Here is a 19,530-nt window from a genome sequence, read left to right as displayed (position 1 = left end):
AATGATACAGATGGCCTATGAATTGATAGAATTTATAAGAAAATATTTTTTGTCATAGGCGTAGGCATAAATGTTCTAGGAAGGAGAGGAGGGAATGGTGGGGGGAGTAATATAGGTAGTAATATTTTCGATAAAACTAAACTTTTGTTCAAAGCGCAGTGAAAATGTGTGACTTAAAAAGGGCTAAAATAAAGGATCAGGAGATTTATATTTTGCATTGAAAAATATGGCATTTCTACTCAAGAAGTTATATTTTCTTTGATATTTTATGTTCTGTCGAGGTATATCCCAATATTCTTAATGACAGAACAGATTATTAGACTTTAAGGATTCATTAACAACATACAACTTTCTTGCGATAATAGAGAACCACATACAATTATCATATTTTGTTTTTGCTGGCTCGAATCCCTTTGGCATACCCTTCTAGTTCGGCGTTCGTTATTGAAACGAATAGTTTATATCTTAAAAGTGTGTCATTTTTATCTCATTAAATTAAATTTGATGTTGAAAGACATTTTTAAATTATTTGCGTTTTCCTATGAATTATACCCTATTTTGGGATCTGTCGAGGTCGTTGAAATTAAATTATTCTAAGAAAACAAATTCCTAAATATAATGCGCAGTTGTGTACCTTTTGAAGCAATTATGCTGTTTCCTTCGAAAACTTCAAAATTCTGCACAAAATAAACAATACAGTAAGATTTTACAGGAAAAGTATCTCAGTATCTCATTACCATGTTATACTATGAAACGATTGAATCATTCCAGATTTCTTGGAGACTGAGGAGTTTCATGAAAATTCTGGGGATTTTGGAAAAGAAACCAGGACTGCGCAGAAAAAGAACTTGCCCGTGAGCACTAAATGAAGACCTTTTTTGAGTTAAAATAAAAGTGTCCAAGGAACACTACAATGCCAAACTTTGTTGGTTCCACGGTAAAAAAAATACGTTACATGATAGGGAAGGAGATGTAGGATCAAAGGAACATTAGAACCTTAGATCTCCAGAAGAAGACACTGGATGTTAAAATAGATATGGAGTCTTCCACAAGATTGGAAGAAGGAAGACACTATCCGTGCAATGGATTTTTTAAAGAATATTTTCCAAGGACCAAAGGACAATCAAGCGAGGATATTTAAAGGATATTTGTTCAAGGGCAAACAAATCATGTATCGATTTTTGAAGAATTTTTTTAAACTAAATAAACCTTTAAATGTGATTTTTGTAAAAAATATTTTTATGAGGACCAACGCGGATTTTGAGCGAATATTTTTTCAATGACCAACCGGCCATAAAATTGACTTTTTCAAAAGTGACTCTTATAAAAAATATTTATCTAAAGGACCATGTGGATTTTGAGCGTATTTTTCCAGGATCATTAAACATGAAAAATACCCATTTTCAAGTATTTGTAATGGGACCTTTACAAGAATAAACCGAACACCAAAATCGGATTTTATATAGGATGTTGTTTCCAAGGCCTTTAGACTTTCAACGAATATTTTTAAGGCACCAACAGACAACAAACTAACGCGATTTTTATATTTTCTAAAAAAGATGTTTTATACGATTCTAACAGCCATCAACCTAAGGGAATACTAAATCTATTATCGTAGATTTTTTTACGATTTTTGTAAAGGACTCTCTGATTGTTTAGTTGTATTGTTAAGGACCTCTGCGACATAACCAGACGTGAATTTTTAAACGATAGTTTTTCAAGAACAGTTGGATTACATGCGGATTTTTGAATGATATTTTTGGACGGACGAACACACTAAGTAATGTGGATTTTATAAAGAATATTTTTCAAAGACCAATCTACCATAAAATTTACATTTTTTTAACCTGATTTTGTAAGAACCATCGTGGATTTTGAGCGAATTTTTTCTAGGATCAACAAAAGTGAAAAATACCAACTTTTCAAGGAATGTAAATGGGTACTTTTTTATGGATCAACCGACCACCAAAATCGGATTTTCTAAAGTAGGTTGTTTCAAAGTCCATCAAACCTTCAACGGATATTTTTTAAAGCATCAACAGAAAACTAAGAACAAACTAAGGGGGCTTTTCTATTTTCTAATAAAGTATTTTCTAGAATCTAGACTTAGAATTTTTTGAAATTTTGTATAAGCTCACAAAGACAGGTGGCGATATTTTTGCTCTTTTTATAACCTTAGCAATATGGCTACAGAGGTTAAATATCATTTGATACTTTTGATATTTTTGTCAAACTTAGAGTTCACAGTTCACAGATGGGTATCGGAGCACTACTTCTGATACCTCCCCCACAAAATGTCGACAATTTCAAAGAAAGTAATTTACTGCAACGAAAAGACAGAGGATAATCCTATTTTGATCCAACTTAGCCAATCCTAATATTTGCATCAGTGATAGCCCAGGTGCGAAATTGACACTCTATTAAGTACCTCCCCCATAAATAATTATATAATATGATGAAAAAGTCAGATTATCTTCAAATTACACACAACACAATATTTGTATTAACTTAAGGTGCGGTGAAGATGAAATATATCGGTCCACTCCCTCTGATACCTCCCCCATATAGGGTCATTTTTGAATATCAATAAAGCTCATACAACTCGAAATTAAAATCCGATTCCATTTAGACTTGGCGGATCTCAATATTTTTATCAACACAAGATCTGTTATAAAGTTGGTAGTGATCGGACTATCCCTTCTGGTACCTCTCCCACAAAGGGTCAACATTTTGAATAACCAAAACGATCATAAAATCCGAAATAAGCATCTGGTTCTCTTCAAATTACACACATCACGATATTTTTATTAGCCCAAAGTCTGGCGTGAAGATGGGATATATCGGCCAACTCCTTCTGGTACCTCTCCCACAAAGAATCAAGATCTTGAGTATCCATGAAGCTCATTGGTACATCTCAATATTTCCATCAACACAAGATCTCTTATAAAGATCGGACTATTTCTTCCGGTACCTCCCCCACATAGGGTTAAGGATTTTGAAAATCAAAACGTTCTTTTCAAATTTCACACATCCAAATAGTTTTGCTAACTCAGGATATGTTGTGAACATGATGTATATCCGCGTACCCCTTCCGGTACCTAACCCACAAAGGCTCACAATTTTCTGTCATAACTTGTATTAGATGAAGTATGAAAATGAAATACTTTGGTCCCCTATATCTTTTACCTCACGCATATTTCCACATTTTCCAAACATTTGCACATATCTCATATAAAGTATAGGAAGTAGTCGATATTATGCACATTTTCTTGAACCGTGAACTCCAATTTCGATTTGAAACTATCTATCGTCTATCTCTTCCAATATTTATTTTCGTCAAAACCGACACACTTATTTTTCATTCTCGCTATCAAATTACCACACCCATCCGCCGACTATGGATTTATTTATTTTATTTTTAGTCACATTAAAGATTAAATCTTATTTTGTTGTTATTGTTGTTTGCAACATTTAACTAAAGCATGTTCGATGTCAAACCGCAATAATTTGCGTTAAGAAATTTACGTTTAATATCAGTTTAACATGAAAACCCACTCTGGCGAACATTTTTAATATATTTCATAGCTCATGTTCTTTCGCTTAATGATACATGTGTAAGTAAGCCGTGAAAACATTTTTATGCATTTGTACTAGGGTGGGCCACAATGGTCCTTTGTACCCGCAGTGGGCCAAATTATTAATTTTAGAGAATATCTAGGATGTCTCACAAAAATTTGGAATCTAGCTTGCGAACTGGCAAAATTTAAAACATTTTGGAATATTCGATAAAATAATGTGATTATTTCGCAGTAGAGATTTTATATTAAACAAAATTCCAATTTTTGTCGATTAAGGCCCTGATGTGGCATTTTTGGAACCTTTTAATCAACATTTATTTATTACATAAAAATTTCATTAAATTCCCTTAAATAAAGACCCCTTCAACCACATTGTCCCATACTCAATATTCTTGTCTGAGGCTATGCTAAATTCCTAAACCCATAAAGAGCAATACCGAGAATGTCCCTTGACTGGTATGGACATTTAAGAATCTGCTTTGTTTTACTTAACTACGCTTGTGTCATTTTCCTTTGTCTCTACTCATCATCGTCATCATCGGCAATGGCTACGGCATCATTCTCATCGAATGTGTCATTTTATAATCAATCACTTTGGCATTTATACTTAGACTCTGTCCTTTTCTCCGCCTCAGCCATTATTCCATTCGTCAAGACTTTTTACCGACCAAGTCGGGCCAGCCATTGTCTTTGTCTTTCGACAGACATATTGACACACTACTAATGACCGAGGACCAAATGATATAAGAAAACCCTTAATAAATTGGTTAAAAGCTTTAAAGAGGAAAAACTGCCCCTCGCCCATTCCACACCTTCAACAATAACAACAACAACGACATACCCTCAGGACATTGAAGGGTACCTCCCCCACATAGGGTTAAGGATTTTGAAAATCAAAACGTTCTTTTCAAATTTCACACATCCAAATAGTTTTGCTAACTCAGGATATGTTGTGAACATGATGTATATCCGCGTACCCCTTCCGGTACCTAACCCACAAAGGCTCACAATTTTCTGTCATAACTTGTATTAGATGAAGTATGAAAATGAAATACTTTGGTCCCCTATATCTTTTACCTCACGCATATTTCCACATTTTCCAAACATTTGCACATATCTCATATAAAGTATAGGAAGTAGTCGATATTATGCACATTTTCTTGAACCGTGAACTCCAATTTCGATTTGAAACTATCTATCGTCTATCTCTTCCAATATTTATTTTCGTCAAAACCGACACACTTATTTTTCATTCTCGCTATCAAATTACCACACCCATCCGCCGACTATGGATTTATTTATTTTATTTTTAGTCACATTAAAGATTAAATCTTATTTTGTTGTTATTGTTGTTTGCAACATTTAACTAAAGCATGTTCGATGTCAAACCGCAATAATTTGCGTTAAGAAATTTACGTTTAATATCAGTTTAACATGAAAACCCACTCTGGCGAACATTTTTAATATATTTCATAGCTCATGTTCTTTCGCTTAATGATACATGTGTAAGTAAGCCGTGAAAACATTTTTTATGCATTTGTACTAGGGTGGGCCACAATGGTCCTTTGTACCCGCAGTGGGCCAAATTATTAATTTTAGAGAATATCTAGGATGTCTCACAAAAATTTGGAATCTAGCTTGCGAACTGGCAAAATTTAAAACATTTTGGAATATTCGATAAAATAATGTGATTATTTCGCAGTAGAGATTTTATATTAAACAAAATTCCAATTTTTGTCGATTAAGGCCCTGATGTGGCATTTTTGGAACCTTTTAATCAACATTTATTTATTACATAAAAATTTCATTAAATTCCCTTAAATAAAGACCCCTTCAACCACATTGTCCCATACTCAATATTCTTGTCTGAGGCTATGCTAAATTCCTAAACCCATAAAGAGCAATACCGAGAATGTCCCTTGACTGGTATGGACATTTAAGAATCTGCTTTGTTTTACTTAACTACGCTTGTGTCATTTTCCTTTGTCTCTACTCATCATCGTCATCATCGGCAATGGCTACGGCATCATTCTCATCGAATGTGTCATTTTATAATCAATCACTTTGGCATTTATACTTAGACTCTGTCCTTTTCTCCGCCTCAGCCATTATTCCATTCGTCAAGACTTTTTACCGACCAAGTCGGGCCAGCCATTGTCTTTGTCTTTCGACAGACATATTGACACACTACTAATGACCGAGGACCAAATGATATAAGAAAACCCTTAATAAATTGGTTAAAAGCTTTAAAGAGGAAAAACTGCCCCTCGCCCATTCCACACCTTCAACAATAACAACAACAACGACATACCCTCAGGACATTGAAGGGAAACCGATATTGATGTTGATGGAATAGAAAATTCAGAAGAGAGAACAAAACGAAAAAATAGCTAGCTGAGTAATCTGTACTTACGCATAAGTTTCATCACTTCTTTGTGGCTTATAAACACGTTAAGATAACCACTTGACAACAGGGGATACCAGGCAACCATTAGGCCCCAATACAGCAACCAAATTTTGGCCATTTGTTATGTTGTTGCTTAGAGGGAAAGCTCTCCTAGGCAAATTGCTCCACAATTAATAGATGGTACGAAGGACGGATGGTTTGGATGACAGGGATAAGCTAGCGGCAGTGGTAGTATTTTGAAGGATGATGAGGTCCTTGATGACCAGATAAAATTGTACTTTTTGTGTTTGTCTTTCGAATGAAAGTCGGCTGCTATGGCGCTGGTGATTCGTTGCTGATGAATTCGTTGGTAAAATTTAAAAAATCATTAAAAGCATTTAAATTGACAAGTCTCCTTTGAGCTGGCAGTTGTTTTTGTTTGCCTCAATATCAACACCAGGCTGGCAGGCAGGCGGCAGTCAGTCACTCAGTCAGTCAGTGACCAGGCAAAAGGCAGGGATGTGTGTTTTTGTTTGTGCTGCGTTGCTCCAGCTTCGTTTTAAATTTAAATTTGTTGCTGCCGTTGCAGATATGGATGTGTGGCAGTTGAGTTGTTGTTTTTGTTGTCCTTGTTGTTTGTGCTGTTGAAGGATTGTTGTTTCTGTTTTTTTTTCTTTTTGCAATGTTGTTTTTTCGCCTTTGCCACATTAAATTCAGACCAGTCAACAATTTAGAGTGACAGCATTTGTTTCCCCTTTCCGGTGCAGCAGCCAGCACCCAGTTACAGGACAACGACTGACAGGATCAGGCCTTTAGTTAGAGTTTGAGTTGGAGAAGATTAAAAAAGGCAGGCAGGGAAGGGGAAGTTGGTTAGTGGTTGGTTGGCTGGTTGGCTGGTTCGCTGGTTGGACGTGTAGAAAGTGCGGGTGTAAGCATATGTTGTCTCGCCTGTCACGTGGTTGTTGCTTTGATAATACTCCTCTAAATATATGCTGAATTCTGTATGCGGCACGTTGTGTGCAGCTCGACAGGGCCAACAATAACAACAACTACGACGGCGACAACGACAACGACAACGACGATGATGACAAGTATGTGATGTTGCTGGCTCTTTGGTGTCTGTTGGTATTGCTGCTGCTGCTGTTGGTTGGTTGATGTTTCTGATGATTTGGTTGCTTGGAGACCGTCACCATGCTTGTAACATTTTCATGTTTCTCTGATGTTGCTCTGGCTTATGTGCTTGTTGTTTTTCTTGTACTGCTACTGCTGCTGGTGGTGGCTGGTGGCAGTCTGTCTGAATATCTGTATGTGTGACTTGACTTTAGCATATCAACATGCTTTCACTCAAAAATATGTATTTTTTCATCTCTCTGGGTCCCACCACGTCCATAGAGCATGTATGTGTTGTTGTTCGTAGCGTGCTTACAGAGGATGAATCCCAATTGTTGGTTAAGTGACAATATATGGGACGCTAGCTGTTCAGTTGTCGGTATTTTTGTTTCAACTTTTACCAAACTCTTGGATATGGTTCAGATTGGGCGGACAGGCTCTTTGAGGCAGTGTTGTTAGTCTGTTTTTAGTTGCTTAGTTGCTGCCGATGTTCCTATCCTTTTTCAGCTTCTTGTCTTTTTCCGTTTGCCAAAGCGACCGAGGGGAAGAGCTGGAAAAAGAAAAGCAAAAGAAAAGTTAAATATAAAATTTCAACATTTGGCATAAAATAAAGACTAAACGAACAATTTTCTATTGAAAAGTCAAACTGGGTTTGAACGGAGTTGCTCAGTCATTCACTCACTCACTCAACCAGTCAGTCTGTCATAGAGTGGGCGGGGGGAAAGTCCAATAAGGATTCTCACATATATTACCCATACGATAGATGTGTTCAAAGACATACAAGTAGATATAGAAAAAAAAAATCAAGGAAATAGAAGGTTGGGTAGTTGGTTGCTTAGATGATTGAATGGTTGGCTTTGAGAATCATGTGGCACAGTGGGTTTGATAAAAAACAAATGGTGCTTTTTCTGCTATTATTGCATTTGTAATATCATTTTTAAAAGAATGGGGTTCACTAAAAAACCAATAAATTTTGTAGAGGAAAATTTGGTTATCAAAGTTTTACATTCTTGCAATTCTGGAACAGAGCATATATTTATAAACCTACCCCTAGATATCAATAGAAGTCAAGTATCCCCAAGGCGATTTAAAGTTACACAAACGATCCAATGCCGATAAGCTTGAAAATTTGAGTTAGTATTGTCAACAATGCCATTTACCATTTAATTAGCTAATTTCAAAATCTAAGCCTGTCTTAACCTAAGGTTACTTATATTTGAAGGACGAATCCTCACTATAAGGATTTATAGTCTAAATTACGTATAACTTTTTTTTACTGAAATAAAGCCTATAGTTTTATAAGATCTGTTAATAGTGGAAGATATTTTCGAAGATATGTAGACCTTCAGTCTATTTGCTAGAGCGGATATATTATTTCATACGACCAAAATGGGCCTTATCTATATAATGGTTGCAGACCCTAAATATTTTTTGAATGGAATCCATTTCAAACCATTTCACCTCGATATAGCCATGTCTGTACTTTTGTCCCTCTGCCTTTTGAGCATAAAAAATCTCGAAGGATATATCCTATTCATTCCAAACTTAGTACATTGTATTGTTTATATGGAACGTAGATCGAATACGTAGCTCCTCGAAATATATTCAACATTTCTAACAAATAATTATTTTTATACCCTCCACCTTGAAGAGGAGGATATAAATATATATTCATAGTCAGCATAAAAATCTAAGTCGATGTAACGAAATCACGATGCAGCCCACATTATATGACGTAGAGCCCAACAATTTCTATTGTGTCGGTACCTCTCGATATTCGATATTTTAATGGTTTTAGTAAATTTTTTCACGGATTTGTCCCAAAAATTGGCGTTTGTAGTTCGAAATGGGTTCTAGCTCCGGTGGTCCTATATTACATATATAACTTATCCTAGTCCTTTAAATATAAAATTGTCTATACCGGGTTGCCCATATTCGACGGACCCATCTGGCAACGCCATAACTTTTGACAGAGATGTCACATCGCTTAATGACATATCGCGTTTGAAGCGTCAGTCCAAGCAGATTTTTACCATGAACCAATACACGCCACGCGAGCGTCATAGAAATGGCCGAAGATGACGAGCAATTTTGGAACAAAATTATCATGTCCGATGAAGCCCATTTCACATTGAATGGGACCGTAAATAAGCAAAATTGCCGTTTTTACGCCACTGAAAATCCTCAGGACATTCAAGAAGTGCCTCTTAATGACGAAAAAGTCACAGTTTGGTGCGGCGTTAGTGCGAAAACGGTCATTGGGCCGTTTTTCTTCCAAAATGAAAATGGCCATGCTGTTACCATCAATCAGGAGCGTTATCGCGACATGATGACCAATTTTGTGATGCCAATTATTCGTCGAAAGCGTATGAGGCAGTTCTGGTTTCAACAAGACGGCGCTCCACCGCATACAAGTAATCGATTTTCTGAAGAATTTGTTTCCGGGGTCCGTCGAATATAGGCAACCCTGTATATAAATTCAGATATAAGGTTTGGCCCGGTCGAACTTAATGTTTTTTTTTTTTTTTTTTAAATTCTTTTAATACATTGAATATCGGTCAACTTCCACCTGTACCTCCATTAAAACTGTGACACCTTGTTATATTTATTGAAGAATTTTGCTTCACACTTTACGACTCCACCATAAAAAATGTGAGCGCTTCGAAGAAATATGAAATCGATGATACATCAGCCCACTATTTTCTTGGTACCTCTCCTGTACAGAAATCATCAAAATATTGAGGAATTATAAGCCACATCAGGCAGAACTCTAAGAAAAGAGGGAACACTACGTGCGAGCATACTTCGATCGTTTTAGAATGGCAGCAAAATGATATCGAAATCGAGTAGATTTCCTGCCGAGCTCTCTTTTAGCTTCTGTCATACCCTTGTTGTTTTTATGTATTTTTTATTTCAAGAGGCCTGTCGTCATATGGTTTTTCTACTCAAAATCCATCGGCCCAGAAGGAATTGTTTTTCTGTTTTGGTTTCTGCACATGATCACCCCTCCCACACAATTCAACATCAACCCTCCCACACAATTCAAAGCAACATCAAAGCCGTTTTGTTGCAGTCAGCAAACATATTAATTTTTTCACTCGATTTTACTCTAAGAGCAAACTTTTATTCTATTTCGAGTAATTCAATTCAAGCAACTAAGTTTGGTCGATCCGAACTTTTAACACCCACCCCCATTTGAAAGGAACATCAAAGGAAAGGAATTTCAAATAAAAAAAATGCCGTCGAAAAATACCAGGAAACAGTTATACAGGAGCTATGTGAAGACGTGGATCTGTATATAGGATCTGCCATAGGCTGCAATACCGATTCCGAACTTCAAATGCAAAATTTGAAAGAAATTCCGCTGAATATTGTCGCTAATATCATCAAAATACCAAGTATTGGGAGGTATCGTGATATGGGGCTATATGAAAACGTGGACCGACATAACCCATTCAAAATACACACCTGTGCAAAATTTTAGACTTCTATCTCAATTCGTTCGGACAACGCTGAATCGACTTAAAATTTTACGCTGATCCAGAATATATGTACTTTGTGGGGTCTAAAATTAGTATTTCAAGGAGTTACAAACGGAGTTAATTTACCCTCCACAGTATGTTGGAGGTATGAAAAGGAATATTTTAATACCACACACCATAAAAAATCTTAATATTTTAGCATTTTTAATTGGAGTGATACCTCTACATTAGAGATGGAGTTTCATGTTGAAATATGTCTTATAAATTCCATTGAAAAACTTTTAAGAACTCCAAAATTAATTAAAATGTCATGGTTGAAAGTCCTATACCTCTGAATTGAAAATATGAAACTTTTTTAAAGAGTTTGCAAAAAAATCTAACAAAAAATACAATTTTTTTTGGATTTATTCAAATTTAATCTTTTTTCAATTATTTTTTAATTGAAAAACAACCACAATTTAAATAAGATCACAGCCAGTGTATTATGCATTCGGTCATTTGCCCCGACAAGTCCCCCACCCCCACCGCTCAAACACAACAACTGATGAACTTCATCAACAAATGTTGCTATCTGCAAGGCTTCTCCATGTGTATGTCTGTATGTCAGTGTATGTGTGTCTCCGCCCGTCCGTCTCCCTCTGTTGGTCCCTACTGCTATCTAGTTGGTTGGTTGTTTGGTTGGCTAGCTGGTTATTGCTGTGAAAATGTTATGTTCCACAATAGAAAAACACCAAAGTTTTGACTAAACAATTTATAAATATTTTTATTGTAATTATTGTTGCTGCTGTTGGTATTGCTTCTGTTGTTGTTTACTGATACTGGTCTTCTTCTCGGGTTACTGGTTATTTGTTTGTCTGTATGTCTATGTATGTGTGTGCGTGAGTGTATGTATTTATTTAAAGTTCTTCAAAAAGTAATTAAAAGTTCGTAAAGATTAACAGTCTCCGAGCGTACGTTGCTGATGCTGGAGTTGTAGTTGCGTGCGTAAGTTGGCTGCTGCTGCTGCCAGTGGGTCAAAAGTTCTCAAACAGTTTTCCTCATTGCCATCGCCATAACCGTCACTACTTGTTTTCTATTGCGCTGTTGCTACAACTTTTGTGTGGCGTGGCGTTGTTGGCCAGGTCTATGCGAGGAGTTGGCATTTTCACGTTCAATGGTCGTTTTTTTCATCGCAACCAAAGTTTTTGCCGCAAATAAATTTAATTGAATTCTTTGTGTGTTGGGAGCACCACGCTTGCTTAGCAATGACCCTTTCTTCGGTAACTGCAACAACAGTGGGGAAATGTTGCCCTAGGCCTTGAAGAAGTCTTGAAAATCGTCGAACAAATTGTTTAGGTGAGAGTTGGGGTTTTAATGGTTGTGCTGAGAGTTCTTTGGCAAAGATAACAACTTCTCACCATGACTTGCGTCTTTATTTTCAATCCTCACCTGGAAGTGTTAATTTTATTGCTGAAATTGCTCTTTAACATGCGTTTTTGTAAGAGGCTCTTCAAAGTTTTTTACTTTTTTTGTTAAAGCATTTTTATGGCAAAGCGTTTTTTAAAGAATCTATTTACCTTCGTTGATTGATGGCCTTAGCCTAGGTTAAACAAAACAACCTACACACATTGAATATCCTTGTCTATTTATGTTGTCAAAAGCATATGTGTCTGTCTGTCTGTCGGTGTATTTTTCTTTTTTTGCTCAAACAGGTTAATAAAAATAAAATGGCCGATGACTGGATCAATTCACATAATCATTCAAAATGCAAATTAATGGCCATGGATAGAAGTTATTTAAATTTAAATTGCTTATGCCGTCCGTCGGTCGACCGGTCGGTATCATACAACAACATATTGCTCCTAAACAAGATTCGAATTGTTATTTTATAGAAATATTCATTTGCATTTTAAATTGCTAAATGAATTGATGGAGGAAAATTACCTATCATGGCCTTTTTATGTGCAATCTAACTTTTGAATGGTTTGTCGGCATCAATGAATTCTGGGCTTTTGTTGATAAAATATGGGTTTTTAATTTATTTTTCAACATAAATAAAAAATAACATAATGAGAAAATCATATGAGCAGACAGACATATTAATCACGATGATAATAATAAGAATAATATTCCTTTGAAATGTCTTCAAACTGAAAATAAGCTTTTTCAATTTACAATTTTTTTCTATTATTTGTTGTGGAAGAATTGGTGAGAATTAATAGGTATATTAAGCTATATTTAAGAATTCGGAATTATGCGGTTTAGGGTGTGATTTGATCGTTATTCAAAAAAAAAAAAAAAAAATTGTCGGCAACAAATACTAAGGACATTCAGCCATGCTGCTTTCCCATATGAAATTTATGTCAGTAAATATTGAATATTTTGGAAAATTAGATTTTTTTTGAACCACCAAACAAAATATCGAATAAAAGCTAACTTATTCAAAAAATGTGATTGTGACTGAAATTTCCAATGATTCGGGGACCTTCAATATGACGACCTTCCAAAACATATGACATTACTCTCTCACTTTGGATAATAGATCAGGCAAGGGCTTTAAAAATCGATTATGGAAAATTTTCGTAGTTCGAATTTTTAATGAATGCGAACTCAAATTGCTAAATTTTAGTAAATTCTGTTCAGAACTGCAATTGAACAATTCGAAATATCGGATATTAGGATGCCTATACAATTTAAGTAAGCAAATACTATAGTAGGGCAGGGTTGACATTGTTAGTAATAATTTGTGGAACATTTTTTGAAGACCTGAACCCTTTTGAGTTGAATGAAAGAATCTTTCGCGATGTATACTCATATCTACAGGGTGAGATAAAAAAACTGCAGCAAAGTCTAACGCCATAATTTTTACATTTTTTTAATTTTACTAAATAAAAGCAAAACTTGTCGGTAATAGCATCAAACTTTAGAATTAGTTTAGATTTGTTCGAATTAGTCAACTGTGGCACGAATTATGGCCTTAAAACGGCCAATGAAACCGTCACACCGTCAGACGAATGTTGCTCTGCGGTATTTTGGCCCAATCCCGGCGAAGCGCTTGCTTGAGGTGATCGACACTTTGGATTTTTTTAGTGCCAACCTTGCTCTCCAAAATACTCCAGACACAATAGTCCAACGGATTGGTATCCGGAGATTTTGGTGGCCATTGTGCGCGGGAAATGAAGCGAGGAACCTCATTTTGTAACCATTCTTGGGTGGCGCTGAGTCCTGTTGGAATGTCCAAGGTCTGCGGCCAAAATGTTTCAGTGCCCAAGGCTTTTTAATACACCCTCCACCCACCCTTCGGTTGGCCACCAGAATTCATGCGTCGGCCATGATGATGGTGTGGGCCGCCACAACAGCCGGTGGTCGCTCTTCGACCGTATTAATCGACCATGGCATCAGAATAAATGGTCGATTAATACGACCGGAGATCGACCACCGGCTGTTATGGCGGCCCACACCATCATCATGGCCGATGCATGAATTCTGGTGGCCAACCGAAGGGTGGGTGGGTGGCAAGTAAATACAATAATTTTGTTTGTTTACAAACTGCCGGGCAACGAAGGTTTTCTCATCGGAAAAAACCAAATTCGGCAGTTCACCACTTTCGATGGCTTTACCCTGAGCTCATTTTTCAATATTTGCCGAATGGAACATTGCAATATGTTCAGCTCACTAGCCATTTTTCGGCCACTGCGACCCGGGTTTCGATCAAGTCGCTTTTTTACTTTTCGAACCATTTCTGCTGATATTGCTGTTTTCTTCCGTCCAATTTCTTGACGTGGGGCTACGCTACTATCGCTACCATCGCTCCTATCACGATAAAGAGCGATGGTACGACACAAGATATGTTCACATTTAAATGCTGGAGTGCCCTAACGAAAGCCACGAAAGTCACTTTATTTCAAGCACTTTGACTCACACTCTAATTGTTCCGAACAGGAGTGACTGTGGAATGCTTACGCAAAACAAAAGATTGAACTCCGTATAAAATTCCCATTCTTCGAGCACTCCCGCTCGAGAGCAATTTTCACTTCCAAGTGAAAACGAGCTATATTAGTAATAGAACTCCAAATTCAAAATAGCTCATTATTCTCTAGGGTCATTCAGCTTTTAAATTCAGGCTTTAGCGGGCTCTACAGAAACGCTTGAGTAATTTTCAGGTGGAAATGTTATATTTCCGAGATTCGTTTAAAATGTAAACTTACTTCTAAATATGGCAACTCGTATTTTTTATGGATTTCTTTGCTATTGTTTTATTTTTATAACCACAGTCAAAAGAATATTTTTTTTTTCGTCTAATGAAACATATTCAGAAAAAAAAGAGAAAACTCCCCACCTTCCGCAAGTTTTACTGCTGCAAATTTTGTGGAAATATTTCATTTCATACCTTGTTGTTTGATTTATAAATTGTACACATTCATATATTTCACTTGACTCTATCAAAACGGAAATCCCAGTAACTACAGGTCTTATAAAACTTAAACGAAATGCCAAAAGTTCATTTGCAGCAACAGAACGTCGTTATACACACACACACACACTCACGCACGACCGTGTATCCTTATTGAATTTTGGGGTTTTGTTATTTAACAAATTCCAGGATTTCATAGACCAGTAAACATATGAAATTTATGCATGCTAAATGTTTAAAACAAAAACGGAAACTTTAGTTTCAAAACTCCCCCCTCACGCCGAACCATGGCAGGTTGCACTCTCGATATGTGAAAAGAAGTAGTTCGCACACAGAAAAAAGCAACAGCAGGAGAAATAAAAACAAATGGATCCTTTACCTAAAGTAGCAGTGGAATCAACAAAAGTTGGAGAGGGTGCTGCTCGCTGCTCACAACAATGATGAACACGAACACGAACGAAGAATGGGAATATGAATAAGAAGAATTACAATGCGATGCGGCTTTATCATAACTTGAAACTTTTTATGCAAAACAAGCCACAAAAACAAAAGTTTAAAATCAAATTTTCTATTATTTCCCGAAGATACACACTCACACAGGCACACATACATCCATCCACCCGGCATATAATTCATTTCATTTTTATGCGAAGACAGTAGGGGAAGAGCCTAATAGGCCCACCCACCCCTCTCTCCATACCACCAACCAACTTCACCACAATTTATTTCAGTTCATAATTTTGCCATGAAATGTAGAGCAGCAATGAACACGGCAAACATACAAAACTCGATGCTAATGTAAACGGTTAGATGTGAATGTGTGTCTGTGGGTAGCTAGGTTTATATTACAAATGGAAACGAGATGGAAATCAGTATGGAAATGCTGATGCAGAAGCCGATGACGGTGAGGCTGCGGCTGCTGCTGTTGTTGTTGCTAAAAGATCCTGCTGATGATAATCATTATCATCATCATCATCACCACCACCATTGGCGTTGTTGTCGTCAAACATTGAAGTTGAAGCTGTTGTTAGAGAGTTGCTTTGCCTTTTTTCCAACTTTTGTTGCCTTAACGGCGGAAAAAGTTTAACAGCAGCACCGCCACCAACAGCAACAGAAAAAGTTGAAAAAAATGCTTTTTCGGTTTCTATTCTAAAGTGAAATGTTGCCAAGAAACTCTTATTTAACATCCATTGAGCAACGCCGAACACCATTGCAGAGCAGTGCAGGCAACGATAGCAGCGGCAGCAGCAATCCTAGCAACAATAACAGCAACAACAAATAAAACTTTGCAATGTAATAAATTTACGTTTCATATTAGGGAAACCTTAGTAATAATAAAAATGTATGTATGTGAATGTGTTTGTGTGTGTATGTATGTGCGTGTGGTTTGTAAGATGCATAACCGAACAGTGTGCGTATGATTGTTGTTGGAAAATGTGTCTAATACGAGAGGCTTCTACAAATTATTAGGGAATTATTTGTGAAGATCATTTTGAAACGGAGAAGCTGCGAAAACTCCTCGTAACAAATACTTAGGTCGAACTTAGAGCTTTTGTAGGTATTTATAGTGATGGTCCTGGTTCCAACCCTTTTGAAAACGATTCCTATTATAATTCAATGAAAGCACCCAATTGGTTGTAAATCTGACCTAGAGTTTAGTGCTTGGTTTAGAATTAAAAAACCTTGGGTCAATGTTGTCCAGTGTCTGATCTTAGTTCTTGTCCGATTTTTGACATAATTTTCACCTGAATTTCGGTTTATCTGATTCTCAGTCGGCACAAGGGCTATTTAAAATTGAAATTTCGCAATTTTTCTCCATATAACTTATATGGGAACATTTTACAACCGCTCCGAACTTTGTGTATTATTAAATACCTTTCCCTAATAGAACAATCTGATGGATACTGATTATATACACGATGTAGGACCTTGTTTCACGCTGAAGGATTTTATTCTTTGCAGAATTTAAGTCTTAAAACACTGTGCGACGAAATACAAATATTTTTTTTAATAATTACAATAAAAATACAGAGGATTATGAAAGTGGAGCTAAAAATAAATGACACTTGTATTGATGTTCTGAATGTCTACATCGGAAAGTAATCTTGAAAGAAGGGACAAGTTCAAACCTTTTCCATATTTTTGAAAATTTCGGATTAAAATTCCTTGAAATTAGGAAATGTGGCCAAGACCATTGCAATAACCAAAATCAGGGTAAATCTTGATGTAGGCGCTGTAGCAAAAGGTGGAACTACATTGATATGTAAATAAAACTCAAAATTAAATGGAAAATATGCCCGAACGTAAAAAAAGTACTTAAAATCGGAGTTATTCTTACAAGGGTACTATTCCAAAACGTGGACCGATTTTCTGCACCAATAATTCTGGGCGTAATCCAAAGATCTCTACCAAATTTTTAAAGTCTATCCTAAATATTGCGAATACCAGGGTGAGATGAAAAAACTGCAACCAACTTCAGACTACTGTCATTTCCAAGCCACTTATCCGACAGCTTTTTAAATTATTCCAGTGACAGCTCATTATATTCTTTACAAGCGTACAAAAGCATTTCGGTGAGAGTTTTCCAGAAAAAAAGTTATCCGCGATGGAATTCACGCGTTATAGTGTGATTTCTTTATATTTAGCTGGAAAACCACAAGTGGATATCGTTAGAGCACTCCAGCATTTAAATGTGAACAAATCTTTTGTGTCTCGTACCACCGCTCGTACCACCGATCGTACCACCGTGATACTGGTAGCGTAGCCCGACGTCGAGGAAGTGGACGGAAGAAAAACAGCAACATCGGCAGAAATGGTTCGAAAAGTAAAGAAACGACTTGATCGAAACCCGTGTCGCATTGGCCGAAAAATGGCTTGTGAGCTGAACATATCGCAATTTTCCATTCGGCAAATATTGAAAAGAGCTCGGGGTAAATCCATTGAAATTCCAAAAAGTACAAGAAATTACACCGCAACAGACAGACAATAGACTCAAAAGAGCTAAAGAGTTGCTTCGCTTGGCAGGCCGAAAGTGGTGAACTGCCGAATTTAGTTGAGAAAACATTCGTTGTCCAGCAGTTTGTAAACAAACAAAATGATCGTGTTTACTTGCCAAAGAGGTCAGCTGAAAATGTGCACCTTCGGTTGGCCACCAGAACTGAAGTGCCGGCCATGGTGATGGTGTGGGCCGCCATAACAGCCGATGGTCGCTCTCCGCTCGTATTAAACGACCGTGGCATCAGAATAAACGGCGAATATTATCTCGAAAATATTCTGGAGGGTGTATAAACCTTGGGGTCGCAAACATTTTGGCCGCAGACCTTGGCAACATCGCACTCTGTACAGCCACCCAAGAATGGTTACAAAATGAGGTTCCCCGCTTCATTTCCAGCCCACAATGTCCAACAAAATCTCCGTATACCAATCCATTTAATTATTGTGTCTGGGTTTTTTTGGAAAGCATGGTTGGCAATAAAACATACCAAAGTGTCGATCATCTCAAGCAAGCGCTTCGTCGGGAATGGGCAAAAATACGGCAGAGCAACATTTAGGCAGCGTGTGACGGTTTCATTGGCCGTTTGAAGGCCATAATTCGTGCCAAAGGTGACCAATTCGAACAAATCTAAACTTATTCTAAAAATGCCATTTCCGACATTTTTTGCTGGCATTCAATAAAATTAAAAAAAAAAATGTTAAAATTATGGCGTTTGACTTTTTTGCCGTTTTTTCATCTCACCCTGTATATTTAAAATGCACGATTTCCGCTGGATTTTGCCCGTAATTATTGAAAAAATTTTATTTTGTTGCACGGTGCAATCTATTGATTTGATCTGTATTTATTTATTTGCGTTGCACAGTGTAACTTTTTCCAAGGAAATCCTTTGAAAAAGTGTGTGCCTGCAATAGACAGACGATCTGCCATACAAAATTTTTTTTCAATAGGACTTCTGTGTATAGAAAGCCTGTTATAGGAGTTATGCAATAAGAGAACGTAATTAAAATCATTTAAATAAGTCTTCCATAGATAGTAGTCTTCAATACCTCAGAGTAAAGACTTACAAAAATACTTTTAGCAGCAAAAGGTCGGAGAAGACTTCTTTATGCCGATTATTTTGGATATGTTTTCTTGAAAAAGGTATTCCTCTGTTACCGAGGTGGTCATAGATACTACTTGTGCAAACATTATACTAGGTCGAAAATAAATCTTCACATTTACTTGATTGCGAATAAAGCCCTTCCCACCTCATATCACCCCTCCCTCGTTCAAAGTTTTTTTTTTTGCAATTCATGCATTGAAATTTATTAAACTCTAAACAACTTTTCATTTTCTTTCAAAAATTCTAACAGAATCACAAGTAAGACATGGGAGGCGAACAAAAAAATTCGAATTCATGAAGAACGACTGCCGAAAACATTTGTGAGGTTGATTTGTTTCCCAACAAAACAACAACAAAAAAACGGAAGAAGGAGAGAAAAAACCCCAAATAATAAGACAAAGCAACTGGAGAAACCCCAAAAGAATGTTTTGGGAAATACGAATGCATGCCGGTTTGGTTCCTAAGCCACAGAGAAAATGAGTTG

At 36.7% G+C, this 19,530-nt stretch overlaps 1 protein-coding gene across 5 annotated transcripts in view; it reads right to left on the bottom strand.

Annotated features, from left to right (window-relative positions):
* The window catches only part of LOC101897880 (tyrosine-protein kinase Dnt), a 212,722-nt gene that overhangs the window by 98,793 nt on the left and 94,399 nt on the right, over window positions 1-19,530 (bottom strand). For all 5 annotated transcript variants that reach the window (XM_059130942.1, XM_059130939.1, XM_059130943.1 and 2 more), the window contains one exon: window positions 5,992-7,624. In XM_059130942.1, coding sequence (XP_058986925.1) covers window positions 5,992-6,103 — 112 coding nt within the window. In that variant the 5' untranslated portion in view covers window positions 6,104-7,624. The remainder of the gene's footprint in view (window positions 1-5,991; window positions 7,625-19,530) is intronic.

The sequence above is a fragment of the Musca domestica genome, unplaced genomic scaffold (genome assembly GCF_030504385.1).
Source record: "Musca domestica strain aabys unplaced genomic scaffold, Musca_domestica.polishedcontigs.V.1.1 8, whole genome shotgun sequence".
In the NCBI taxonomy this organism is placed as follows: domain Eukaryota; kingdom Metazoa; phylum Arthropoda; class Insecta; order Diptera; family Muscidae; genus Musca; species Musca domestica.
This window is presented reverse-complemented; position numbering and strand designations above follow the sequence as displayed.